General features: G+C 58.1%; 1 protein-coding gene across 1 annotated transcript in view; it reads right to left on the bottom strand.

The window, feature by feature from the left end:
* The window catches only part of DNAH17 (dynein axonemal heavy chain 17), a 101,298-nt gene that overhangs the window by 11,432 nt on the left and 62,961 nt on the right, over nt 1-26,905 (bottom strand). The window contains exons 50-71 of the mRNA XM_045888354.3: nt 26,073-26,220; nt 25,601-25,692; nt 24,032-24,193; nt 23,393-23,557; nt 22,999-23,190; nt 19,575-19,841; nt 19,019-19,180; nt 17,096-17,329; nt 16,032-16,196; nt 14,256-14,351; nt 13,871-14,088; nt 11,900-12,107; nt 11,610-11,725; nt 9,884-10,076; nt 9,329-9,564; nt 8,580-8,702; nt 6,389-6,593; nt 5,816-5,980; nt 5,427-5,567; nt 4,987-5,157; nt 3,357-3,479; nt 2,599-2,792 (exon numbers count right to left, since the gene is read on the bottom strand). Coding sequence (XP_045744310.1) covers nt 2,599-2,792; nt 3,357-3,479; nt 4,987-5,157; nt 5,427-5,567; nt 5,816-5,980; nt 6,389-6,593; nt 8,580-8,702; nt 9,329-9,564; nt 9,884-10,076; nt 11,610-11,725; nt 11,900-12,107; nt 13,871-14,088; nt 14,256-14,351; nt 16,032-16,196; nt 17,096-17,329; nt 19,019-19,180; nt 19,575-19,841; nt 22,999-23,190; nt 23,393-23,557; nt 24,032-24,193; nt 25,601-25,692; nt 26,073-26,220 — 3,776 coding nt within the window. The remainder of the gene's footprint in view (nt 1-2,598; nt 2,793-3,356; nt 3,480-4,986; nt 5,158-5,426; nt 5,568-5,815; nt 5,981-6,388; nt 6,594-8,579; nt 8,703-9,328; nt 9,565-9,883; nt 10,077-11,609; nt 11,726-11,899; nt 12,108-13,870; nt 14,089-14,255; nt 14,352-16,031; nt 16,197-17,095; nt 17,330-19,018; nt 19,181-19,574; nt 19,842-22,998; nt 23,191-23,392; nt 23,558-24,031; nt 24,194-25,600; nt 25,693-26,072; nt 26,221-26,905) is intronic.

A 26,905-nucleotide genomic window follows, 5' to 3' on the forward strand; every position in this document is an offset into this window, starting at 1 on the left:
TCACCAGTCCTGGTAATCTCCCCGGACTGGGGGTTTGGGGAGGAAGGAAGTTCACGTTTGCAGCCGTCTTGGTGAACTCAAAGACCACAAAACATGGTTCATCAGAAAAATCACAGGGAAAAAAAAAGGAATTTACATAGATACCTGTCTTTACAGAAGCAGCTCTGTTTTCCGAGCCCCTGACTTACTTTCTTGACCCGCAAGAAGTCTGGGGTCAATTGGGCCCCTCTTAGGGGAAATCTGGTGTTGTTTGGGGGTGACCTTTAGAGCTCTCTTCGCCTCTCCATCACAGGGGGCTGAGCTTACCATGTTCTGAGTGATTCACAGGCACTGAAATACTAAGATTTAGTGTCTTTAAAAGCATGTCAGTCTTTGAAAGAACAGTGGAGGGAAGGGCTCCCTCAGAGGCCGCCCCACACCCTCTGGCTCCGTGGGGACCTTGGGCCAGCAGGACTTTCCGGGGACCCTTTTATCAGGACTTGTCTCTCGCTGTGGCCTTTGCTGGCTTCTGTGCAGTTCCCGAGCCAACGAGGGCTCCAGGCGGGGTGTCGGGGGCGCTCCTCCTGAAACCCTCCCCAGTTGTACTCGATTCCGGCCTTGGGAACTGACTCGCAATGTGGAGGCTAGCATCTGTGTCCAGGAAGGACTTCTGGAATGTCCCAAGTCCTGCCCTAGACGGGAATGTCACTAAATCACCGTTGCTAACGACGTTGGCAGGCCACACGGTCATTCTCCACGGGTGAATTAATGATGAACAGCGCACATTGGTTCCCGGCGGGCCCCACCACTCTGGGCACCGCATCCTTGGCAGAGGAGAGCTGGGGTCCGCTCCCAGCCGCTCCCCGGGAGCCCCGGGGTGTCTGTACCACAGAAGCTGGGCTTTTTTGTGGGGGGAGGTAGTTTGCGGGCACCCCACTGCTCTGCCCCAGGCCAGTCACTGCCGTCTGTGGGCCCTTGAGCCTCAGGGGCCACTCGGGGGGGCAAGTGAGCTGAGGCTTTGGTTGGCGCCTGGCACACAATCCACCCTGTTACATTATTCACTGTGGATTTGGATCTCCTTGCTTTTAAGCTGCATGGCTCCGGTAGAATTAGGGAGGTAACTCTGCTTTCCTGGACGCTACAGACATGTCACGGAGCGGGGTTTGGGGTCGCCCAGGCCCCAGCGAAGCACACAAAGGCTCACGCGGTCTGAGGTACTTCATTCAGGGCATCCTTGTGCCTTCACACGCGTGACCCTGAGTGACGTGCCACCATGCGCTGGGGGCTGTGGGCCTGGACACCTGACCGCGCTCCGCTCCCCGGCTGATGTCCCCGCTGTGATGGCCAGGTGTCCTTCCCCTCCATCTTTCCCAGACTTTGTCCAAACTTCTTCCGGCACGACTGTCCTCCATGGTGGGGATTTCTCGTTTCCCTGCACTTCCTGCTGCCCTGCCCGTGACCCCCAACCAAACGGAGCAAAACAGACACGTTTGTGAACAACCAGTGCATGGGAGTCGGGCCTCTGCTTTGTCAGAGGGGAGTTCTGTTAGGGACACAGGTGTCTTTCGGGGCATCTGGCTGCTTTGGGGCTTTTAGGACCAAGAAAAGGCAAAGATGCCGTATTATGTCCCAGAATGGGCGCTGGGCTTGATTCCTTGTCTGCCTTGTCCCCCTTCCTGTGGCATCTCCATCCTCATCCTCCATCCTGTGGCATCTCTGTTCTCCCTTCTTCCTGTGGCATCTCTGTCTTCCCTCCTTCCTGTGGCATCCTCATCCTCCATCCTGTGGTGTCTCTGTCCCCCTTCCTTCCTGTGGCATCTCCGTCCCCCTTTCTGTGGCACCTCCATCCCCCATCCTGTGGCGTCTCTGTCCCCTTTCCTTCCTGTGGCATCTCCATCCTCATCCTCCATCCAGTGGCATCTCTGTCCTCCCTTCTTCCTGTGGCATCTCCGTGCTCCATTTTGTGGCATCTCTGTCCCCCTTCCTGTGGCATCTCTGTCCCCCCTTCCTGTGGCATCTCCGTGCTCCCAGGTCGGCCCCGGGTCAGGAGGGAAACCCTGTCCACTCCAGGAGAGGGTGGATGGGACATCTTAGATGTCACCTGTGGGGACCAGTGCAGTGTTGTGTGATGTCACTGTTCCTGGAGTCCTTTTGTGAAATGGCAGACCCAAATGGGGAGTGAACGGGGGGAGGGGGGGGCTGGAAGGCCACGGTGATTAATTTTCCAATCATGCAGGAGCTTCAGAGGCAGAGAAATTATTCACAAAGTTAGAGTAATTCTCTGCAAATGAGCTGAAGCTGGCCCAACAGTTTACTTTAAATGTAGCCACTGGGGGCATAAAATCCGGATGATGATGGCTTTGCCACAGTTTTCTCTCCACTGTCCTAAAGGACTCCTTGTGGCCTCAGAGTCATTAATGCCCACATTTTGTAGAGAATCTTGGCTCAGGGTTGGCGGGGGGGCATCGGGGGGGGGGGGTCCTGTTTCCCCTCACTGGTCCCTCAGGCTGGCGGGAGGAGAAGGGGCGGGGAGCGCTTGCAGGTGGGGTCCCGTGCCCGTGGGCCCCGTGGGGCCTCCCTCCGCCTCCCCACCCACCTGGGAGGGTGCCACACACTCACTTGACGGCGTAGGTCATGCGGTCTGGCCGCATGCACCTCACCATGCACAGCTTCTGCAAGGACGTTTTGTTCTTCCACTCCTTGGGGAAGATTTCCTTCTCAGGGGCTTCCGACTCCACCAGCTTCTTCCACCGCTTGGCAGACCCTTCGATGTCGTTGTCCAGGTTCTTGAACTCATCCATTTCCGACAGGGCCTGGGGGCAGGTGGCCTTTCAGCTCCCCCCGCGCCCCCCTGTCCCGATGCTGGGAGAGGGTGGGCCACCTGGCTTGGCGCTAAAATGAGCTGCTGGTGCCCCTGAGGGCCAGGAACGTGGATGGAGGGTCTAGCGTAGGCATAGGACCCCAGCTGCCCCTCCAGAGGGCTGAGGGACCGGGGCTGCTCCCATCATGGGGGGGCTGCCTTCTTCAGGCCTTCTGACCCAAGATGCTGGGGGCCCCTGAGTGTGTGGGCCCAGATTGGAGGAACCACCTGGACACTTGCCCGGGATTGGGAGGGTGGGCAGCGGTATCGGGCGGCCCTGGACCCGCCCTGGGGCCTGTCGTGGCTCAGCTCGTGGGGCCGTGTGCGGGTCGGAGTGACCGTTGTGTTCGAACAGGAAAGTAGAGATTTCTGCGAGCCGGCAGGAGCCCTCTGCACCCCGGCCCCACCTCTGGGGTCTCCCCGGGTCACTGGATATCCGGCTGGTGGTAGCGCCTCGCAAACATCCCCGGCGTGAGCCCCAGACCCCCCACAGCAGGGAGAGAGTCCCAACACCAACCTTGATGCCGCCCCATCCCTGGTGCTGCAGGAAGTCCACCGGCGACTGGACCCCTGCCTTGAAAGGGAACCGCAGGAGGAAATCCAGCTCGACTGGGTTCAGCTCTTTCTTCATGGACAAGACCTGAGGGAACATGGGGCCGCTCAGCGTTGTCCCACAACAGTGGGGGAGGGAGGGGTGGCCGACGGCCCCCATGGGAGCGCCGGACGCCTTGGTCACGGGCGCGGGACAGGCCGAGGTGCTCCCCCCCCGCCGGCCCTGCAGAGGAAGCGCTGTCCTGCCCCCTGGGTCCAGGCCAGACTTTGGATTCACCTTGGTTTATTGTCGTGTTTTTAAATTATGATAAAATACACATGACATTTACCATTTTAACCTGATTAAAGTACGAAATTTTAGTAAATTCATGTCATGTCCAACCATCACCACTATTTAGAACCAGAGCTTTTTCATCTTCCCAAAGGGAACCCCCTGAGCAGCGCCCCCGGATCCGCCACCAGCCGAAGGCGCCCTGGGTCTGTGCCCCATCTGTCCAGATCTGCCTATTCTGCACATTCCGTGTCCAGGGAATCCTACAGATGTGGCCTTTCCCCTCTGGCTCCTTTCGAGGTTCATGTACGACGTAGCGGGTGTCAGAACAATAAGGCTCCGTTGTGCGGAGAAACCACGTCTTGTTTATCCGCTCATTCTTTGATGGACATTTGGGCTGCATCCACCTTGTGGCAGGTGTGAGCAGAGCTGCTGAGAATGTTTCTACACAAGTCAATTCTTTGGGGGCATATACATTTTCTGGGGGATCTTCTGGGTCATGTTCTGGGTCTCTTCATCACCCGTGCACACCAGCTCTCAGGGCGTCCAGCCAGTCGTGTCTCGGGTCCCAGATGGACGGCAGGTGAGCCAGGGCCACCACGCACATAGGGCCCCACGCAGCTTCCCTTGGACACTGCAGAGCAAAGACTTTCGCCTGAGTCAGACTCCTGCTTTTTTTTTTTTTTTTTTTTGGTCAAAAGAAAAATTCTTTGGAAATTTAGGGGGACCACCAAGGAAATCTCCTGATGCCCTTTCAGCAGGAGAAACCTCACAGAGGGGCTGCCATTCAGGGATTCACAGATAAAGAAAAACCTCCTTGATCTGGACCCTGGTGGACAGTTTGAGTTTGGATGGAAAGCAACCTTCTAGAAGCTCTCTGGAAATTAGTGTTTCCCACCATACTTACAAGATGGAGCAAACCAAATGGTGGATGGGCTGTTTCATCAATTTAATGGAACAAAAATCTGAAATATTCCAGCAGGTCCGTATGAACAGGAGGCATATTTATTTCTTTGTACCTGTATTACCTTAAGAAATGTATTCGGCATCCACGGTGGTTGACCACTGACGCGGGACTGCTTAGCAGGCAGTCCGTAAATGTAATTAGAATGACCTTTCTTTGTAACATTCTCCTTAACGGACCTCCCCTTCAGTGCCTCCTCCTTAAAACTGTGCCTGATATCAACGAAAGAGAGTCCCAAGCACATCCCATGGCAGTGACAGGAAGGGCATCCATCACCGGGCAGTCTGCACTGGGGACCAGCCCTCGGGCGCTGCTGCTGCCGGTTGCGGACCACGCTTGGAGCAGGGAGGGCAGACGTACCTGGAAGGCCACCTGGGCCAGGAAGATGAGCTTGTCCCGCTCGAAGAGCCCGCGGGCCGTGTACATGTAGACGGAGTAGGTGATCTCGTCCGTCAGGTTGATTACTCGCTGCCTGACCTCCTCTGCGGGGGTGGTCTTCTGGATGGCCTTCTCGAATACCACGTTGAAGGCCTGGGGAGGGGGCACATGGAGGCTTGTGGGGCTGGACTCCGAGGCCACCCCATGCTGCCTGCTAGGGCTCTGCTTTGTTTCCGTGGTGGGTGGGGGTCTGGGGCACCAGGTGAGGAAGCCCCTTCCCCGGGGTGCTGGCCTAGGGCAGATCCCGCACCCTGGCTCCCCCTTCCCACCGTCGTCTGCGGCCTGGACCCCGTCTGTGCTCCCAACGGCTGGGGCTCTGTGGACGCCAGGGCCCCAGCCCCAGAGCCCGGCCGTGACCACACCTTGAGTGAGAACTGATAGATGGGGTTAATCTTGTTGAGGTCGTTCAGTATGAAGTACAGCAGGGACGCCCTCTCTGCGGCTGGCCGGTAGTTCTCTCTGGCCTCATTGATTTTAACCTCTGTGATTTTTGCCTCTTTCACCTTAAAACAATTGGGACCAGTGGGTGGACAGCGCCGGTGAGCAGTGGGCCCCCCAACCCCTCCCCCACCGCCCCATGCGAGGGACCCTCCACTGGGCCGCAGTGTGCTGGGTGGGGCGCGAGCCCCTGCTCCCTGCCCTGGGCCCCAGGGGCACGCGTGGCCCGGTGGCTTCTCTTCCCAGCACTGTGGCAGGCCCTCGGTGCCCTATGGCGGGGAGCGCAGGGCAGGCCCTGGAGGTGGTCTCTTACCTTCTCCTCGATCTCGCTGGCCGTGTGCTTGGTGGTCTCCAGATTCTCTACTAAGGCCGTGTCCCCCAGGAAGTTCCCTGACGCAGCCGACAGCCGGGCCAGCAGGGAGTCTTCCAGCTCCTTCAAAACAATCTTGAATTCATTTTGGGACTTGGTGAGGTTCGCCTGCGGGAGGGACAGAGCGCCAGGAGGGGAGCTCAGCCGAGGCCCCAGCTGGGACGGGAGGAGCACCACAAGCCTGAGAGGCCAGGGCATGGGGACACTCTGAGCCCATGTGTGCAGGCCACCGCACGCAGGGGCCCACAGCAAAGACCATGCCCACGGGGCCGCAGTTTGGTGCGTGGCCGTCCGGGCTCCGCTGAGACTCCTCTTCCGTCAGAGAAGCGGCTGTTGGATTTGGAGTTCGGTTTGGGAGGCCTCTGGGGAGGAAGAGTGGCTCCTTCCGTCGCACAAAATCCGACCTGTGGGACGGGCTGGGGCCCCTGGAGCCACATCGGGGGCGCAGCTGCAGCGTCAGAAACCTCGCGGCGACCCCAGCGGCCCGCCCTGTGCTGCGTGACGGCGGCCCCGTACCTTCAGCTGCTCTAGATCCGGGCGCTCTTTGGCCACCACAGCAGCCAAGAGCTGGTCCTCGAGCCCGTCCCTGGTGACCAGGAAGTTGATCAGGGTGCACTGGGCTTGCATCTCGGGCTTGTAGTGTGGGTTGAAGTGCTTGGTGTGCAGGATGAGACGGAACTTGGGGTGGTACTCCACCTCCTTGTCGCCGATCTTAATGAACCTGGCCGTGAGGGGAGGGAGAGGTCAGAGGGGCTCGGGCAGCAGCACCAGCAGCCTGGTGCCCCACCCCCCACCCCCGGGCCTCGCACCACCACGAACCCTTCTGGTCACCGGGAAAGGACTGTGTCGCTTCTTGCTCTAGTCTTCCTCTCTGGCCTATGGCCGGGACCTTCTAGAAGGTGCACCTGCTCTCTCTCTGGCTGGTTTGTTCTGGTCTTTATAGGCGTGCTCACTCAGCTCCCACTGCACATCATACTCCCCTGGGAGCCGGTGCAGAAACACACCACCTGGGCCCCACCCCAGAGCCACGAACGTCAGAAAGACACGGACACCCCGATTCAGAACACCGCTAAATTCTGGAAGCTCCCCGGGGGAATCTGAGAGCAGCCAGGGCTAGAAGCTGGGTCTGCGGGTCCACTGTGGGGGAACCTCTTCTCTCGGCTCCCACTCTTGCTGGTTAAGCTCACTTTCGGGAGCCTCTTTACCCCTTGGGTATCACCACTCATGTCAAGCTCTTCTCAGAGGCTAGGACGTCAGCACGTTTATTGGCCACCTCTGTTCTGGGCTTCGGCACGCACCCCCTATTTTTTTTTTTTTAAGATTTTTATTTATTTATTTGAGAGAGAGAATGAGACAGAGAGAGAGCACATGAGAGGGGGGAGGGTCAGAGGGAGAAGCAGACTCCCCGCTGAGCAGGGAGCCCGATGCGGGACTCGATCCCGGGACTCCAGGATCATGACCTGAGCCGAAGGCAGTCGCTTAACCAACTGAGCCACCCAGGCGCCCTATTTTTTTTTTTTTAAAGATTTTATTTATTTATTTGAGAGAGAGAGAATGAGAGACAGAGAGCACGAGAGGGAAGAGGGTCAGAGGGAGAAGCAGGCTCCCTGCCGAGCAGGGAGCCCGATGCGGGACTCGATCCCGGGACTCCAGGATCATGACCTGAGCCGAAGGCAGTCGCTTAACCAACTGAGTCACCCAGGCGCCCCAACCCCCTATTTTTGTCAGTGGCTCAGACCAGCTCTGATGTTTCCATTTTAAAAGTTGATTTAATTTTTTTTTATATTAGAAAAGTAATACAGGCTCAATGCATCAACCAGTGAATGGATAAACAGAACGAGGCACACCCATCCGGTGGACTCAGCCGTAAGAACAACGCGGTCCTGCCACGCTGCCGCACAGATGGGCCTTGAGCACACGGCGCCCAGGGAAAGTGGCCAGACAGAAGAGGGCACACGCCACGTGATACCCTTTAAAGGACGTGTGTCCAGAGCAGGGAAATCTGTGGAGATGAGAGCACATGGGTGGGTGCCAGGGTCCGGCAGCTGGGGGTGCGGGGAGCGAGTGCTTGGTGAGTACGGGGCCTCCACGTGGGGCGATATTTGCACAACACTGTGAGTATACCAAGTGCCAGTGCATTGTTCACCTTCAAACGGCTAATTCTGGGTAAGGTAGATTTCACCTGAATAAAAAAAGAAATAGTACTACAGGCTTAGGATTTGTAAAATGCATAAAAACAGAAGAAAAGCATGACCAGTGGGGCGCCTGGGTGGCTCAGTCGGTGAAGCGTCTGCCTTCAGCTCAGGTCGTGGTCTCAGGGCCCTTGGATCAAGTCCTGCATCAGGCTCCGTGCTCCGTGGGAGTCTGCTTCTCCCTCTCCCTCTGCCCCTCCCCCTGCTTGTGCTCTCTCTCTGTGTCAAATAAATAAACAAAATCTTAAAAAAAAGAGAGAAAAGCATGACCATCAAGGACAGCCGTCCGCAGGCGGTCACTAATAAGGTGTTGGCGTTGCTGTTCTTGACTGGGATGCGGTCCCACAACTTCCCACCTCTCCTTGCGGACCGGCATTTTGTCGCAGACCCTGCTGCCTACCCGAACGGCGGGGCATTTCCCCACACCGCCGCCCTGCGCAGAGGCCACAGGCCCCACGGAGCATGTTCACATGGTTCACGGGGGCCAAACCGTGAAAGTGGAACCGGAAACTCACTTTCCCTTCTTAATGGTGTTTCTGCCGAGCAGCGGGTCCAGCACAGGGTCCACGGTTTCGCCAATGTTCTCGATGAGCAAGATGTCCCCTTCGGAAATGGCCTGCTCAATGATGTCCAGGTAGCTGTGGGCACGACATGGGGCCAGGTAAGGACGTGGGCCCAGAGAGGGCACCGCCGGGTGCCCCAGAGGCAGCCCTTGGAGCGAGAAGGCACCAGAAGACAAGTGGCCGAGGGGCCAGGAGCTCCTTCCCTGTGGGGGGCTCTGGGGCACCTGTGGTCGTCTCCCCTAGGAGCCCACGGGAGTGCAGCCCCCTTATGGCGGCAGCCCTAGATGTTTTCACACCTGTGTCTGGTCCCAGGTGCCCGGGGCACCAGGAAGGCACGTGGGGTGGCCTTAGTGACCACCTGTGTTGAGGAAATGCGTCCCACTAGAGACGAGAAATGCGAAAATGACTGGCCTGAAGCCTTGTGGCCGGCAAGTGGCCAGGTGGGACTCGAGCCTGGGTGAGCAGCAGGTAGTGGGGGGTGGGGGAGAGAAGAGCCCCGAGGCTAATGCTTTACTGCTGGTGCTGTCCCCCAAAACCAAATAGCGGAAAACAAATCCACCTGTGAGCCAGGAACTGTCCATAAAGACCTGCCCGCCCGTCTAACACCTCAGGTGTGTTTGTAAGCCCAGGGGCCCAGCCAGCCAGAGGCTGCCTTCCGAGCCCCTCCCCACACCCCGGCCCCGCCTGCCGCCGTCACCCACCTCTTCTGTCCCAGGCGGATGGCTTTCAGTTCACTGCCATATTTGTTTTTGATCCACTTGATTCCTTGCAGCTGGGCATCCACGATGAGGGGCCAGCGCTCCGTGTTGCACAGGATGGTGGCATTCTCAGTGGACATGCGGTCGCTGGGGAGGCCCTGGTTGTTCCAAGTGGCCACGTCTGCGTCATCCGTCAGCAGGCTCAAGGGGTCCAGACCTTCCGTGATCGGGATGGGGACCTGCCAAGAGGAAGTGCTCCGTCTTAGGAGGGGCGGGTGATGTGGCCATACTGCTCCAAGGGAAACCGCTCTCCCAAGTGACACGGCGGGGCCGTGGTTAGACCACGGGGGAGCCGTGTGGTCTGGAAGACCACCACTCCCAGCGCCCTGACGGAACACCTTGGAACCTCCCCGGAAGGGCATCCGCGTTGGCCAAGCTGCGCCACAGTTTAAACCCGCAGTGGCCAGAGCGTCCGTGTGTGTGACGTTTGGCTGGGTCTGCCCCACCCCAGGGACCTCCCCAGATTTCCTGACTGATGAATGCAACCAAACCTCTTACCTTTAACTGATTTATATAAGGGACCCAAAATTTCTCCATCAGCTCGTTTCGGTATTTCTTGGTGAAGTAGCCCACGTAGGATACGAAGGCGGAAATCAGCAGGACGTCCCCACACAGAGTGACCCCCTGGCTTTTGAAGTTCTTCACCGATTCAGCCCAGCGCACGTTCTCCGACGCTAATCCCCCTACCAGCCTAAATGTGAACACGAGGTCAGCGGGGGTCAAAGGAATGATGGAGGGTCGCACCCAAAGACCAGCAAGCAGCCTCCACCTCTCAGTGCCAGGAGTCTGGCGTTTGCAAATCCTGCCTTCGCTCTCTGCTTCAACATGGAAATGCTTTGGGGGAAATTCTTGGGAATCACTGCATTAGGGAAGCAAAACTAACGCTTTCTGGAGGCACCTGGGGCCTGAGCTCCCCTGCCCCAGCCGCCTGCTCTGATATCACCTCTGTGCTGACCTTATCTGAACATTTCGCCCACGCCAAGGCTGCTGCCGGGACACCACTGAGCTCAGGCTTTGGCTAGTGGGAGGTCTCGGTAAAGGTGGAGTCCGGGTGGTGGCCACAGTGGCCACAGGACAACATGGCATCCAGAGGGCACCCGGCCCCACGTGGAGCAGGGACTGCAGCGTGGGCATCATGCAGTTCAGGCCACGAGCCTGAGAACTGGCCCCTGGCCCCAGATGTGACATCATCGGTCTGCGATGTTTGTAGAAAGCACAGTTTGCTTGATTAGGTTCACTGAGGTCTGTGAGCATCACCGGAGGAGCCCTTGCTTCCCGAAGACCAAAAGACGACTTTGCTATTCTGGGCGGGGACAATCTAGTCCCTCAAACCCGGAACGACGTCCGCACCCTGCTGGAGGCCGTTGTCACACGGCCTGGGGACCTCCCAGGATCCCTGTGTCTCACTGACAAACCGTCAGCAGTTGCCAGCCCGCTGGGTAGGAGGATGTTTGACCAGAAGCCATGCCCTAGGACCCACTCCACCTGCAGCTCTGTGCCAGGCTCCCGGTGCTCACTTTTGGAACCTCGAAAAGACAGCTCTGAAGCCTCGCTGTCCATGCGTGTAGTGAGCACCCGAGGCGTGGACGGTCTGAATTGGGATGTGCATGGGGATTTCCAGGACTCAGAGTGAAAACGTGCACGAACCCCCTCAGCGATCCTTCTCACAGCGATCACATATTGAAAGGATCACATTTGGGGTTCAGTAAGATACATTATCAAGATTGGTTTCATGTTTGTATGGTGCTGCGGGGGCAACAGGACATTGTAGAATGATGGGTGTGGCTCGAGCCACATTCCCGCTGGGACAGCGCTGCCCTGGAGTCCACGGGCATCAACAGACATGAAGCCCCACGCTGGTGGAGGCCCCGGAAGGCCGTACCAACAGCACAGCGCGGTGGGAGCGGGTAGAGGGGGATCTGCCCGAGCGGGCCCCTGTGGACACCACCTCCCAGACAGGTGTGGGCAGGTCTGGGTTGGGGGGCTTCCTCGCAGCCAAAGGTCCCGGGATGTGCGGGCGCCCACCACGGAGGGCTTCCAGCTCCCAGAGGTGGAGACACTGGCTGACAGCAAGTCACTGGGTCATTCTCATGACTTTGTGCAAGCAGGGTACTGCTGCCTCCACCCCGGGCCGTTCCTCCTCCTCCAGGGGCTGCTCTGCGGGCCCGGCCCTTCTGGGGGGCTGAGAAGGCAGGAGGGGTGCCCGCAGGGCGGAGCGAGCTACCTGTTGGCCAGCGAGATCACCCTGTTGGTGGCGTCGGCCTCTTGTTGGCACTTGATCTTCTCTGCTGTTGCCTTTTCAAAGGCCGACGTGAGGTTGCTCAGGTTGGCATTGAGTTCCTGGGCAAACACGGAGAGGCCCAACAGTGGGGCGGGGCCTCTGGGGCTGGGCGATCGGTCCCTGCGGCTGCCTGGGCTCCTCGCTCTGCTGAGTGATCCAGGGCAGCCCCCGCTCTATGGGACCCCGACCCGCGGCTCTGGTGCTCTCCTCGGTGCGGGCGGGCGGGCACTTACCGCAATCTTGTTTTTGATCCGCGAGAGCTTCTCCTGCGCCTCAGCCAGCTCGGCGTTAGCCTCCTCCAGGGCCTGCCTCTTGGGGGCCACGTCGCAGTACACCTCGTAGAAGCGGACGATGTTGATGCACCAGGAGCATAGGCCCGCGGCCGCCGTGGACTTGGAGCGGATGAACTCGGGGTCGAAGGTCGGGTTGCCTTGGTAGGGCCTGCAGAGGGGACAGCGGGCGCTGGGGCGGGCTCCGCAGGCCTCCCCCGCGTCTCCCCCTCCGGCCTTCAGCGCGCCCCGGTCCGCAGCTCTGGGCCGCTCGCCACAAGCAGTTATGAGGGGAGCGCAGTGAATTGGGGCTTTTTGGGAGGGGGAATATCTTCAAGATGAAGAAAAGAATGAAACAGAATTCTGGCCCCAGAAGCGGAATTTGGGGTGTGAGGCGAATGGCCCTGTGCTCTAGACAATGGCGGGAAACCAGCATTCCTTGTCCTCTCTGTTCCCGGAGTTTCTATAGCTGGTCCAGTTTTCATTCTCCAAAGACCCCACCCATAAGCAAGAAAACTGGGGTTCGGAGGGGCTCAGCAACTTGCCCCAAGTACTACGGACAGGAAGCAGTAGTTCTGCCTGGGGCCGGGGGTCAGGCGCTGTCCCGAGAGCTTCCGCCGTGGCACATATCGTCACCCCATGTCGCTCTGGGGCGAGAGGCCCAGAGAGGCTGAGCATCTCTCCCAACATGACCCAGCTGGGGGGCGGGGGGCAGTGCTGACATGCACCCAAGACCCACACCCCCAGAGACCCCCACCTCCCCCTCCACGGCGTCATCTCCGCTCCCTGGGACACCACGTCCTGGGCGTGCTAAGGAAAATTGCCCGGAGATGCACTTTAGAAACCAGTATTTTAAAAATGACAACAATGTCGTGAAGCATAACACACTGCACTATCTGCAGAAAGAATTTCCAGCGCGTGATTCAAGAGAATGACCGAAAAGTGGTCTGAATTCAGGCTGGGAGCACGGCCCATCATCTCCTCCCTCTGGTTTACTTCACGCTTTGTTTAGGTCGATGTTAGGACGGGTTTGCCTCTCTCGGCCCACGTCAGGCACGTGGGGGCGGCCGTCCGGGAGCTGGCGGAACCCTCCACCGTGCGCGCGGAGCCACGGACGCGCCGGTCCGTCTGCCACGGGATTGTCCGACAGCTACAGGTCAGGCTGCTGACGTAGAGGGGAACGTTGTTCTCTCCCCCCAGGTTGTCTAGACGGCGCCCCGACAGTCCTGTGTACGTACAGTACCGTTTCAGCTGCGCAGAGACCAACGCGGCAAGGAGGCCCCTCGGCGTCTGGTCCCACGCGCACCCCGCAGCAACACTGCCCACCCGCTGTGCGTGTCCCTCCAGACGTGGCGCGCTTAAGGTGACAGCAACGGAAAGAAGAAGCCACGCCTGATGGAGCCCGCACCGGCGGGTGCTCACGGCACACGTGTGCACGCGTGTACATGTACGGCGTGTGTGTGTGTGCGTGCATCACCCATGCTCATGCGCACACCTGCTCTTGCCTCGGAGGGGCACTGGTGGCCTCTCTCGTGGGCCTGCAGCTCCCAGCGTCCTGATGGCCGCGTGCAGCGTTGCTAGACCCTCCCGTGTGCTGTGTGGGGAAGGGGTGCCTAGACTTTGAGCCATGGGGCTGCCCGCCTGCCCTGATCCTTCAGGTGGGGCAGGCAGAGGGCGATGCAGCCGGGGCCACGCTTCACCTGGACATCTGGACTCCGGTGCAGCCAGATCTCCCCAGGCTGCTGCCGCCCCCGTCTCTGGGGTCCCACCTTGCTCCCCTGCCCGCCCTGGCGAGCACAGGCTGCCCTTGGGAACGGGCCGCCGGCTGGGGCGGGCTGGAGAGGACCGGGGGACCGCGCAGCGCCGGGGGGGACCGCGCTCCCGACAGAGCAAGAAGCCAACGGAAGCCCGCGGCGCGGCCCAGCGCGGACTCACTTAAATGCTTTCAGGCAGGCCTCGGGGATGTGCTCCTTGTCAAACTTTTTCAAGGAGTCCAGGAAGGTGTCCACTTTGCCCATCATGATTTTCGCAGCTTTCCAGCTCTTATCCTTGGGGATCTTGCCCCCGGGCGCGGTCAGGATCATGACGGCAGCCGTGACGTTGACCACGGCATCCGGGGGGGACCCGAAGGACTTCAGCTCTGTCAGGTTGTTCTGCAAATGACAGGAAGCAGCTGGGAGGGGACGTAGCCCTGCACACCGGACCCAGAGGCCCCATGGCAACCGCGGGAAGCTGCCGAGAGCCTGCGGCCCCCTGCGCCAATGCCATGGTTTTCTCCTCCCGCCGGGGCCGGTCCTGTTTCTTTCTTTCCTGCCCTCACCTTATTCAGAGTGTCGAGAGCTTCCTGCGCGGCCAGGAGGGCTGGCTCGGCCTTGGCCAGGTCCGTTTCACAAGCTTTTTGTTTCTCTGTGACATTCTGGAAGGAAGCCACGCAGGAAAGATCAATGCGGGGTGGGAGGTGGGGGGAGGGGGGCTGCGCGCAAGTGTGTGTGCACGTGCGTGTGAGTGTGTGCGTGTGTACATGGAGCCCTGGGCAGCAGCGAGGGAGCACGGACAGGAGTGAGGAGGGTGGCCTTCCGCCCGAAGCCCAGGCACAGAGGCATGTCCCCCATGGTGCGTCCCCCATGGTGCATCCCCCATGGCAGCAGCAGGGCTGTGTCCCGTGCTCCCCTTCATGCCCCGAGGTCTCCACCCACTGCCTGGATCCTGCCTTTCTCCTCCCTGCCACCCAACACTCAGGTTGGAAGAAGCCGTGCCGGGGCCGCAGACTTGGGATTCTGGAATGGGAACCGGTCCTTCTATGGGCCCAGCTCCCAGGACTGGAAGGAAAACCTGGGGCCACGTGGACCCCACACCGCTGGCTCTGAGGCCTTATGGTCTCTTGGTGCCATTGTGTAATCTGTCCAAAATGGAGCACAATCGGAGGTAGAGCTCACCCTCCCCTTAAGAAAGTGAGAGCATCTTCATGCATGCACGCATTCCCTCCTGGGGTCCCGAAGAACCCCTCTGAGCCTCTGGATGCCAACCACAGAGACCAGTAACAACTTGGTATCTATCAATGAGGAAGAGCCTCAGGGATGAAGCCAGGAGGGGCTGGGGGGTTTTGCTGGGCTCAGAGGAGGGAGGACGGAAGGGACAGGGTCTCTGCAAAGCACCGTGTGGAGGGTCCATCCAGCCGCCGACTTTAAGGACAGCGTGGGGCCCGACTGCAGGAATGGGCACAGAAGGTGCGGACGTGGCTGGCTTCTTCCCTGGAGCCCCCCCTTCAGGGGGCCGTTTCCACATACAGGGGTTGGAGAGGGATGGGCACCCAGACGTTAACAGCTGTGTGTGGCATCAGATGGCAGGTCACAGTTTGGGGTGTGGATGTGGGTCCCGGCTCAGATCCTGACTCCGCCGCTGGCTAGCTGCTGACTACCCTGGGCCTCTGAGGGTTGGGTGTGCGGGTACAAGGAGGAATGGAGGGGGCTCCTGCCACCCCGCCTGGCCCGCATCCTCCTCCTCCAGCACCTGGTGCCAGCATCAGGCCCCTCCTAGAAACCACTTGCTACCATGCCGTGCTGCATCTCAAGAGATAGCAGGCAAGTCCTGGAACGCTCTTCATTTAAACACTCATGCAGGTGCACGTCTGGGGCATCAAAGGCATGCAGGGAGGGGTGGAGAGAAAGCCGTTCGGCGAGGTGCCCCCCCAGCCCCGGGGCCAGAGACATCAGCACCTCCGGGGGCTCCCGACGCAGCGGGTCTGAGGACCAGGGCTCCAGTCCGAGGCGGGCTTCTCAACCCTTAATGTGCTGGTGGGTCACGGGCATCTTGTTAAAATGCAGACCCGAGAACCTGCATTTCTCACCAGCTCCTGGCAATGCTGCCACCGCGCCCTGGGCCCTGCACTTGGAGGAGCCCGGCTCCGGGACGGACGTTTCTCTAAAGGACAGCCCTCCTCTGAGCCGGGGGCCTCGTGAGTGGGAGCAGGGGCTCCTGCAAGTTTGGGAGAACCTCCCAGCCTTTGCCTGGGCCTGGAGGAGGTACCGAGTGCGCCGGGGAGGGAGGCCCGGCCCGGCAAACCCACGAGTGGCTTGGGAGCCGTGCTTATCCGCACCTTGTTGATGACCTCCACCTTGGCCTCTTCCTCGTCGGCGATGGCTTTCTCTTTGCTGACCTTCTCGGTTTCCACGCCCACCACGTGGATCAGCTTGTCCGCATTCTCATTTTTCTGCTTGAGTTCGGCCTCCTGAATCGCCAGCGTGGCTTTTAAATCATCCACCTGGGGGAGGAGATACCCAGGATGGGCAGGCGTGGGCCCTGGCCGCCACGCACAGGCTGGTGGGGCAGCACCAAAAGCTTGGGGCCGGGGCCAGTCTGCCCGTGGTCGTGCCAGGCGGGAGGGAGTGCGGGGAAGGAGTGAGTGATAGGGTAGGCTATGCCGCCCCATTCTTGATGGTTTCTCCCACGAGGAGGCCCCTCAGTCGCTGTAACAGGACCATGTCTGGAAGGTTCATCTGGGAGAGAAGCAGCAGCCTGCTTGGCTGGGCACCTCCCTATTCTTTTCTGCACGATCTCTCTGGGTGGGAGCACTCCTGCTTGGCCCCTCTAAGCTCTGTCTTCCTGGGACACCCCCTGCCATCCTCCCCCCTCCACGCCCCACAGGGGTGGCCTTGACCCTTGCCACACCGCCTGTGGTGGGGGCAAGCTGGCCTGACTCTGGCTCATGGGCTCGGTCTCCCTGGGGGCAGAGGCGGGGCGGCCCCAGCTGTGCGGGGTCACACCTGGGCAGGGAAGCGGGGACGGGGCTGTTTTCCGGGCTCCCTCGGGAACACCAACAGTGGGCAGTGAAGGTGATGGGGCCGGGGCTACATGAGGGAGGGCACCTAAAGCCAGGCAGAAAACTGGATGGCAAAAGCCTTTCCATCTGGGCACCACAGCGTGCAAGGCATCTGGGAATGGACGCGTGGCCACGGACGCACTAGACCCGATGCACAAATCCCGCTGGGCTTGGGCCCCCACGTAAAGCGCCCGACACAATGACAGCATTGCCAAAGCATGTTGAACCCACACGTTCTCTGTGGTTTGAGAACGGAAGTGTCTCCTCCAAGGCAGGAGTCCTGTTTCTCTTGCTTAGGGGACGGTTCTGGGACCTGCCGGCAGAGCCTCTGCCTTCCCTACCTGGGACGCCGTGCTCTGCAGCTTCGTCAGACCATTCTCCAGCCTCTCAATCTTGGCCACCAGCTCCATTCTCTTCTTGGCCAGCAGGTTCTGGTAGAGTTTGATCTGCTCCAGGAAGGTTTTGGGTGTGGTGTAATTGGAGCGCCTCTCCGTGGCCAAGTACAACTTGGACATCTCGTTGACCGTTGTGTGCACGTAGGACATGAAGAGGCTGATGGAGGCCTTGACTTCTGGCTGCAAAGGCGACAGGGGGCCCCTCGTTCCTGGTTCCCTGGCGGGAGGGAGCGACCCCACTCCCGCGGGGAGGAGGAGGCTGCTGGCCACCGCGATTCAGCAGGGCGGGTTTCCCGTCCTCACCAGGACCCCCATGAGATGCGTGCCCTCTCTCAACCTTGGCCATTCAACCAGCAGTGCCTGCAGAGGCTGTCCTGGGCACTTGACATTGCTCCACCCGGACGTGGCTAAGCACCGGGGACAGGGCACAGCGTTCTTCCTGTGATTCTCTCTCCCTGACTCACATGCTTGCATCCCTGGGAAAGGGCAGGGCCTGACAGCAGGTTTGAGCAACCCGGGTGATCCAGCAAGCATTTACTGCGCTGGGTCCTGGGGTTTAGCAACTCCCTTCCCACACCAGGGTCACGGCCACCGCCATCTGGGCCGCCCCACCTGCCCGAGGGCTCTGCCCCAGGAGCTGTCCAAGTGATACCGCCTAATTAGAGTTGATTTGGGAGTGTGTTCATCCAACGCATGCTTCTTCTTGGGCATCTACTCTGTGGCCCTCCCTGGTACCAGCAGTGGGGCCATTCCCCAATCAGGAGGCTGCTCTCTTGGGGGCTGGACACCCACGTCTGTGCTCCCCAGTGAAACGTGGGAACTGCAGTGTTCTGAGAACGGCCCATCCCAAACGTGGGCGCTCTAGCGATGACAAGCAGGGGATTTTACCCATCTCTAAAACTAAGGGGAAACGTTAATTTCAGGTTTATTTTACCCTACTTCATAACCGAATATGTGTTCACAATAAATAAAACGTGATAACCAAGTGTGATTTATTGTAGGGCTGCTCATCCCTCCCGTTGGCTGGGTCAGAGTTTAATGACTGTTTCGAGGCTGGCAATTAGCTCATCATCATCTTCCTATGAAAGAAAGCCCCGGTACCCATCATACTTGTCGTGGCCTGTAACAGGGGCAGGTCAGAGGTGAGGAAGCGGGCCCGGGCGGAGCTGTGTCGAAGCCCGGGGCAGGAGTAAGTGCAGTGCTCCCGTCAGCCCTGATCAGGGACTGTGTTTAAAGCCAGCCTTGCTCAATCTGTTGGCACATCGGCGTCAACCCTCTTGACCCGGCCCTGGTGGGCGGTGGCCACAGGGGTGCGGCACCCCCAGCTGGTTGAAATGGGTGTCCCCTGGCCATGAAACCAACAACCAGCAGCTTATCTTTGTTTACAGTTTTGTTCACTGTGAATCATCTAGCATTAATTGTGATTTTTAGAAGTATCACATTAAGACATCACTGGTCTTGATTACTGATGTCACACCTCCTCCTCCCCCCTCTTTTTTAAAATTATTATTTATTTATTTATTTGACAGAGAGAGAGATAGTGAGAGCAGGAACACAAGCAGGGGGAGTGGGAGAGCGAGAAGCGGGCTTCCCGCCGAGCAGGGAGCGCGATGCGGGGCTCGATTCCAAGACCCTGGGATCATGACTTGAGCCGAAGGCAGACGCTTAATGACTGAGTCACCCAGGCGCCCCTCCTCCCCCCTCTTAAATTTTGCACCAGGGTGAGTCCTCACCCGGCTCACGCTTGCCCGGGCTCTGGAGGCAGAGGGTGCGGGGTCCTTCTGTTGCAGGCCGCAGATGCCCTCCGCCCCCTGGCTCTGTGAACACCAGCAGGGGGGATGGCGGACGGGGCTGTGCCCAGTGACTCACGTGAATGCCCTCGGTTTCCTCGAGGAAGCGCGCGCTCACGGACACAAGGGCATCTTCCGGCCACTCGTGGAACCAGTTGATGGCCGTGCAGTTGACGATGGCAGGGAATTTCCTTGCCCGCACGCGCAGGATGGAGCCCACGGGAGAGAAACACAAGATCACCTGGAGGCGGGACACAGAGGAGCTGCTCATGGGGATGGTGGTGCTGAGGGCCAGGCTCACTTGAGCAGAGAGCTCGATCGGGAGGAAAGCTCCCTGTTGTCTGTTTCCACATGTCTGCGTACCCCTGCTTCTGGGTTTCCCTCGCAACCAATGAATGTTCCACTGACTTCACGCCTTTCGTGAGAGATGGGGGAGTGCAGAGGGCACCCCAAGCCTTCTGATGTGGGCCCCGCAAGAGGGGGAAGAGAAAGGCCGGGTGAAGGATAGAGTGGGCAGATGAGGCCCAAGGACAGGGAGGGGTACAATCCCTTCAGCAGGGCCGGTTCCCAGGGACATGGGACTCATCCCCAGACAGCTGGGACTCCCCAGGATGCCGTAAAGACGGGGCTCCTACCTTAAGCTGCTTGCGCACTTTCTCAATGAAGAATTTCCAGCATGCTTCCCGAGTGTCAGTCATGCCGAGGGACTTCACTTGTGGTCGCATGGAGGAGATGATGTTCTCCACCTCGTCGTCCGTGAACAGCCCAGGGATCTCCCCCGAGGCCAGCAGGTCATTGATCAGCACCAGAAACTGCTCCTCGGCCACCTGGGAGTCTGTCATCAGGAACACCGAGGGGACGCTCTTCACCGCCGACTTTATGTACTGTGTGCTCAGGTCAACCTGGACCCAAGGAGGACATGCTCAGAGTCTGACAGCCACCCAGGAAGGGACAGCTGGGGGTCAGCTTTGCAAGGAATATGCAGGGTCTGTAGAATGGGGCCCGGGACCTCGGGCTCACCGAAGCCCACGTGTCCGTCAGCCGACCAACGGACAGACAAGATGCGGTCTCTCCATAGGATGGATTACTATTCAGGCTTACACCGGAAGGACATCCTGACCCATGCTATACAACAGGGCTGGGCCTGGAGGACGTGATGCCGAGTGACGTCAGCCAGTCCCCAAACGACAGATGCAGTAGGAGTCCACATGGGTGAGGCCCCTGGAGCAGCCGGACCAGTGGGGGGTGGGCGCCAGGGGCTGGGGGCGGAGGTGGGGCTAATGTGGGCAGATGAAGGAGCTCTGGAGACCGGGGGTGGTGGTGGTGGTTATAAAACACTGTGAACATACGTAACGTCACTGACCTGCATAGTTACAACAGTAAATTTTGGGTGAGGTCCGTTTTACTACCAAGAAAAGAAAAAGGAAAAAAACACAAAACCTCAGAGACCCTAAAAGAGGTCTCGAATAAATGCACCACGGGCTCGGGTCTGGAGCTGGTCCGGGACTGAGGACCCTGCTCTGAGCAATCCCTACACTCAGCGCGAGGCCCGACCCGTCCCTGATAGGATTTAAACGAACAGCTCACAGAATAGCTGCATGGTCGTGCTGGAAGAATACATGAAGGAGAACAGTAAAAAGGAAAAAAGATAAGCACATCACACAGCAGTATGGAGAGTTGCTCTTCTCCAAGAATATGCCAGCGCACACGCACCAAGTGTAGGTTTGTGCGCAGACCGTCTGGCGCAGCCGAGGAGTAATGTGCATGTGCGGGGCTTGACGACTCGATCTCTGTAATGTCTGAGTTTCCCGTAAGTTCTGTGGGCCCTGTTTGTTTTCCCTTGCCCACCCCCATATTCCCACCTTCCTAGGTTACCGGGCCTGCCCTGGGGTCTCCACCTGCCACCTCCCAGCACTTCCCAACCCCCCAACACGTCCTTCCTCTCCCCCAGATTCCTCGGACACCCCCATACGCGGAGTGGCGTTTGTGACGCGGGTTCCTCCTGGCCCTTGTGACTTGGCTGCCCTAGGCCCCCAGCCCAGTCCTGTCCCGTCCTCATTTCCTGCCTGGCGGGGGGCACCACCCTGCTGGTCCCTGCTGCAGGTGCGGACATCACCGTCAGCTCCGAAAGCTCAGATCCTGTTGAGGAGGTCAATGATCACCTGCATCCAGGTGGATCTAGGGATCGGTGGTGATGGAGGGGGGCACAAGCTCCCATCTCTGGCTGGGAGGTCCCTGGAGCTGCTTATTAGACCATGGGCTGGCCCGGGGAGTGCAGGGTGTGGGGCGCCAGCCAAGCCCTGTCTCCACACAGTCCCCCTGCACAGGCAGAGCCCTCGGGGCCACCCCTAGACTTGGGCCTCTCTCTCCCACCTCACTACACTGTCCAGTCCCAGCCTTCACGGGGTCACTGAGTTCTCCCACACCTTCCTACTGGTCACCACGCACCACTCTCTCTGGTCCTCCAACCACCCTTCACTTGGTCCTCTCTGCTCAAACACTTGACGGCATCTCATTTTCTGGGGACCAAGGCCAGGATTTTCCACAAGGCTCAAGCCGTCCCTCGGGGGGCAGTTCCTGACCCCTTTCCTGTCGCATCCCTGACCCCCCAGGGGCGTCCATAGCTTATGCCACAGACCATAGAACAAGGTCACGTCACTAACAGCACGGTGCAAGGCCCACTAGCCCGCTTTGTCTCCTTCCTTCCTTCTGAACCCACAGCAGCTGCTTCATCAGGGACAGGGAACGGTTAGCACAAAACAGCTCCGTGTGGGTAGTGAGAGGACAGGCCTCGGTGTGGCTGCAGCCGATGCCTACGAGTAGAATAACACTGCTCAGACTCAACACCCACAACTGACCCTAAAGTGAGGAACCGGGGACAAAATCCGCACAGGGACAGAGCAAGGGACAGGATGCAGTGGTAACATTAACCCATTATGATTTGGACAATAGACTAAAAACTTCTCAGCAGAGAAAACCCACTGAGACAATATAGCTTAGATGCGAGGGTCCTAGTTGTGCTTGAGCGCAGAGCGCACTCGGGAAATCAGTGTGAACTAACGTGACTGGCTAAGCTGAGAGCCGATCGGGGCAGGAGGCAGCGTCTGGGAGAACCCACGAGGAAGACCCTTCCCTTAAGGCAGGGACTTAAAAAAACACATTGGCTAGTCCTCTGATAGAGCAGAATCCATCGGGGACAATGACAACCAGGAGCCAGATGCGGATCCAGAGGTTGCAGTCCCTGGCTCAGCCCACCTGGTGTTGCTGGCAGGGCACTGTCCCCACTGTCCTTCCTGGGTTCTTGGCCAGCAGACCACCTCCTCCCACAGAGGATCCAGAATGCTGTGCCCTGGTGGGGCTCCAGATCGCCCCACTAAAGCTGCCCGCCCGTGGCTGCCGGGGGGCCCTGTGTGGTGGGGAGGGTCTCGCCGGGTCGGGCACCGTCCTGGCCTGAAGAAGCAGCCCCGGGCACCGACGCAAAGAGAGACGTGCTCGTGGAATGTGGTCGAATCAATCTCCGCTCCAATCTGAAGCGCTACGATGATTTGTTCTGGGCTAATCATGTTTGACGAGCATACAGTTCCCTGACAGAGCAAATTTTCGGGAAAAAGAAATCAATAAAAAGCCTCGGCGGCATATCTTGGGGATGGGAGACCTGTTTACGCTAATGTTTATTTAATTAACTCAAAAAGCAGCCTTCCCGAATCCAAGTTAGTCATTAGAGACCCAGTAACAGCCCTGAATTATTTAATCCGGCGAACGGGGAGCGACTCAGAGCAGCCCTGTGACCGGGGGCAAGAACCAGGGCCTTTGCTCTTGTCTGTGCTGTCACTGCAGACCCCAGCCCAGCGGGAACGGAGACCCACACATCCTCTTGCCTTTGCCACGTGGACCTGGGCACTGCCTGAAACGTGTCCTGGCCCTTACTTTGTACGACGAGGACCCTGCGGTGACATTCACTTTCTGTGTGCCGGACATGCGAGTGGTCAGAGTTTTCTCTACAACCGCCGCCCCCCCCGCCCCCAGCCAAGCGCGGCTTGTCGGCAAGCCACGTCTCACCTTGAGGTCCGGGATCCCGTAGCCCTTCTTGAGGGTGATCTGGAACACGTCCAGGGCACTGATGTAGGCGGCCAGGCGTGAGAGGCTCTGCTTACCGCTGCCGCCCACGCCCACCAGCAGGGCATTCCCCCGGGGCAACTCCAGGATGCGGTTGATCCTGCAGATGTGAGCCACCGCATCTTCAAACAGCACCTGCGGAGGCCAGAGAGACACCTCAGCATCCCAGCGTACCTGGCCTCAGCTCCTTCCACGGCACAGACTCTCCTCTCAGACCCGGCGGTGTTTGCTGTGAATCACGCCGCCCCAGAGCGCCATTAAGGGGTTCAGAATGAGAAAGGACAGGAAACCTGGGTCCCAGCCCCTTGCCCATGCTGTCAGCTTGAACACGACTCACCAAGTTCATGACTGCGTTGACTTCATTGTAACTGTCTAGGACGTCCACTAGGAGCTTGTTCAGATGAGCCAGGTTGGTTACCGAGAGGTATTTGGGCTCGCCGATCCCGTGAGAAAAGTGGCAGAAGAGATTTGGTTTGGCAAATAGGAGCTCATCCCCAAGATCCTAGAAATAAGAGGTAAGGCACTTCTGTTGTTGGCCACCATGGGCACAAAGGTCATTAGTGGTAGCCCTGGCACCTTGCCACATTGGCCCCAGGTACCAAACCACTGCTGCCAGGGCTTGCTCTGCTGCCAGAAATCCCTGGGAGGATGGTCCAATGCCCATCACATCAAGAGAAAGAAATGAATCTGCCAAGAAAGCCCAGGACGTACCAGCAGAGCACACTGACCCAACCAGGCCTTTTTCTGCCCCAGATGGATGGATGGAGGTCATCCCATCCTGACCTACTGAGGAGTCAATCCCTTCTCCCTCAGATGCACACTCACTTGACAGAGTCAATTCTTGGGACCCAGTGTGGTCCTTCCCATCCTCACGTGAGGGCCCTTCCAAGAGGGCTGGCCTTATCATTGACCCCAGAGACTCTGCCCTCTTGGAGGCTCTCTGGGCTCATCAGAGGGACTTGGTGGCTTGACTTACATCAAAGAATTTCTTGGTGGAAGCAATGGTGACCCTGCGCAATGTTTCTTGGTCTTTCTCGTCAACCATTTTGTCCCCATACACCCTCTCAGCTTCGTGCAGCCAGAGGCGGACTAGGTCAAGCGGTATTCTCAGGATCTCCACTGTGGAGAATAAGAGTCCCTGCCCCAGACACAAGTGGTCAGCGTCTTTAGCTGCGCTACGAAGGCCAGCCAAGTGCTGTTCACAGATGAAGCAAGAGAGTAGTCACTTGCCCGGACAGTGATCTGCCAAGCCAGGGAAGCCACTGATGGCCAAGGCCATGCAAATCCTGGAGGCTGGAGGGTGTGTCAAGGAGAGAGATGTAGGGGGGAGTTCTCACAAGACAGAGCCAGGGGTTTCATTCTCTAAGGGCGTAGGTAGTGGAGAAGGGACAAGGGAGTATGACCCTGGCGGGGAGCCAGACTATTGAATCAGGCCACAGAGCAGCGGGTTCTGAGCTGGGCTTTGCAGCAAGCCTGCCCATGTCTAGTCCTGCTCAGCCATTTGCTGACCAAGTGCCCTGGACACCTTCAATAGGTTCTTATTGAGGGTCTGCTGTTTTCCAGGCCTTCCCTGGGACTCTGGGATCACAGCAACAAGGTAGGCCCTGCCTTCATGGAGTCCACATTCTAGTGGGAGATGCAACCAGGCAAAGGTAATTACGCATTGTGATGTGGGCTATGAGTGACATAATTGGGGGCAGCGAGATAGCATAGAGATGAGGAGGGGCCTCTAGAGGGCATGGCATTAGCTGAGCATGCCTTAACCTCCCGGAGTCTTAGATTCCCCTTCTCTAACAGGCGGATATAGGAGCACGTTACGTGTGTTTTGGAGGAGAAGATGGGAGTGTAAGTGGCCAAACCTGGTGCCTGGCTCCAACTAAACAGTCAATAAATAAGAGAAAATATCATCACTGTCATCATCACCACCATCACTGTCATCACCATCATCATCACCATCATCGTCATCACCAGCATCACCATCATCATCATCATTACCATCGCCATCACTACCATCATCATCACCACCACTGATATCATTACCATCATCATCACCATCACCAACATCATCACCAGCATCATCACCACTGACATCATCACCAGCATCATCATCACTATCATCATCATCATCATCATCATCACCACCATCATCACCATCATCATCACCAGCATCACCAGCATCATCACCACTGACATCATCACCAGCATCATTATCACCACCATCACCATCACCATCATCATCACCATTATCATCATTACCACCATCACCACCATCACCAGCATCATCATCACCATCTTTCTGACATCATCACCAGCATCACCAGCATCATCATCATCCCTATCATCATCATCATCATCACCACCACCATCACCATCATCATCGCCACCATCACCACCATCGCCATCATCACCACCATCATTATTGCAGTCATTATCACCATCACTATTGTCAGTCCATACATCACTGCGCTTTCCCTCCTGAGAGCAGCAGAGGAGGAGAGCACCTATGATCAGGGACATGGCCCATAACAGGCTAGAAGAGCAGTACCTGGAAAATATTGGAGAGATCCCGGAGATTGAAGACATAGTGAAATTTAATGGCCGTGGGAAGAAATGTTGCAGTGACTTTCTGATGCAGGGCTGTTACAGGAAAGAGATACATCGATTCTTAGGTGCTCTTAATGGCCTCAGAAAGTGCAGAGCTTAAGGTATAGTTTCTAAGGCAAATGGACTATGAGATAGTGACAATTTAAGTAAGAAATCTGCGCAGCTGTCAAGGGGGGAGGTTTGCTGCTCTACTCACATGTAAATCATTTCTGTACACTGAGTTTCCTACCCCCTGCCTTCCCCTCAAGCAATCGTATTTCAGAATATCTCCTGCTGAAACATAGCATCATTTAAAAATATTGATTTGAAAGTATAAATAAAATATTTACCAGGGGAAACTATGAAGAAGCCATCAGCCCCATAAAGCAGTAGGCTGTGCCCACAGGAGGGGGGGATGAGGCTGGTCAGCTTACCCAGGGCCGAGGCCACGAGCTGGCTGCTCATCCTCTGAACCACCATGGGGGCCGAGCGGAAGGCCAGGTGCTGGGCCAAGATTGTGTTGTAGATGGTGGTGAGGGCCTCCTGGCCCGGGAAGCTCACAGCAAACACACAGAAATGGCGCTGTCCGGAACGACACAAACCCCCATCAGGCAGCCCGCAGGGACCAGCTTGTGGCCGGGGCTGCCTTCTGGGGGAGCAGACTCTGTCCACCGCCCCTAGTGTCTTGTGGGCATGGTCAGAATGGACAGCTGTCCTCCTTGTGCCTTACATGTGCTAAAACCCCATCAAATATTGAGCATATCCGAAACTGCCAAATCCACGCGTCATGCTCTCAAGCAAAATTTTGGTGGAGGCAAAAGAGTGTCTCAGGGCACAGGCCTGGTTTTCTATTCTAGGTCCCCATCTGCTTAGATACCTCAGAGGGGAGGTCCTGCCTGGGTGGGTCGTAGATATAATCCAGGATATCCTGTGACATCTGAGTTTCAGATACACAACAAGTCATTGTTTTCGGTACAAGTGTGTCCCAGATACTGTACAGGACATGCTTACACGAGGCAAGTATTTGTCGTTGATCTGAAATTCACATTTGACTGGCCGCCCGTGTTTGCATTTGCTAACTGGGGCGGCCCTGTGGGGTCTGAGGGAGGCTGGCTCGCGTCGCGTTGCCCCAGGGAATTCCCTGACGCACGCAGGCTGCAAGGTGAGGGAATTCTCCGGAGAACGTCGGCCCGCAGCCCTGACAACACCCCAAATCAATGCTTTTATTTTCTTGTGCCAAAGTGAGCCTCAAACCCACGGCGGCTGG

This window comes from Mirounga angustirostris, unplaced genomic scaffold, assembly GCF_029215605.1.
Source record: "Mirounga angustirostris isolate CCGP_5_RB_7025 unplaced genomic scaffold, mMirAng1.0.hap1 SCAF_17, whole genome shotgun sequence".
In the NCBI taxonomy this organism is placed as follows: Eukaryota; Metazoa; Chordata; class Mammalia; order Carnivora; family Phocidae; genus Mirounga; species Mirounga angustirostris.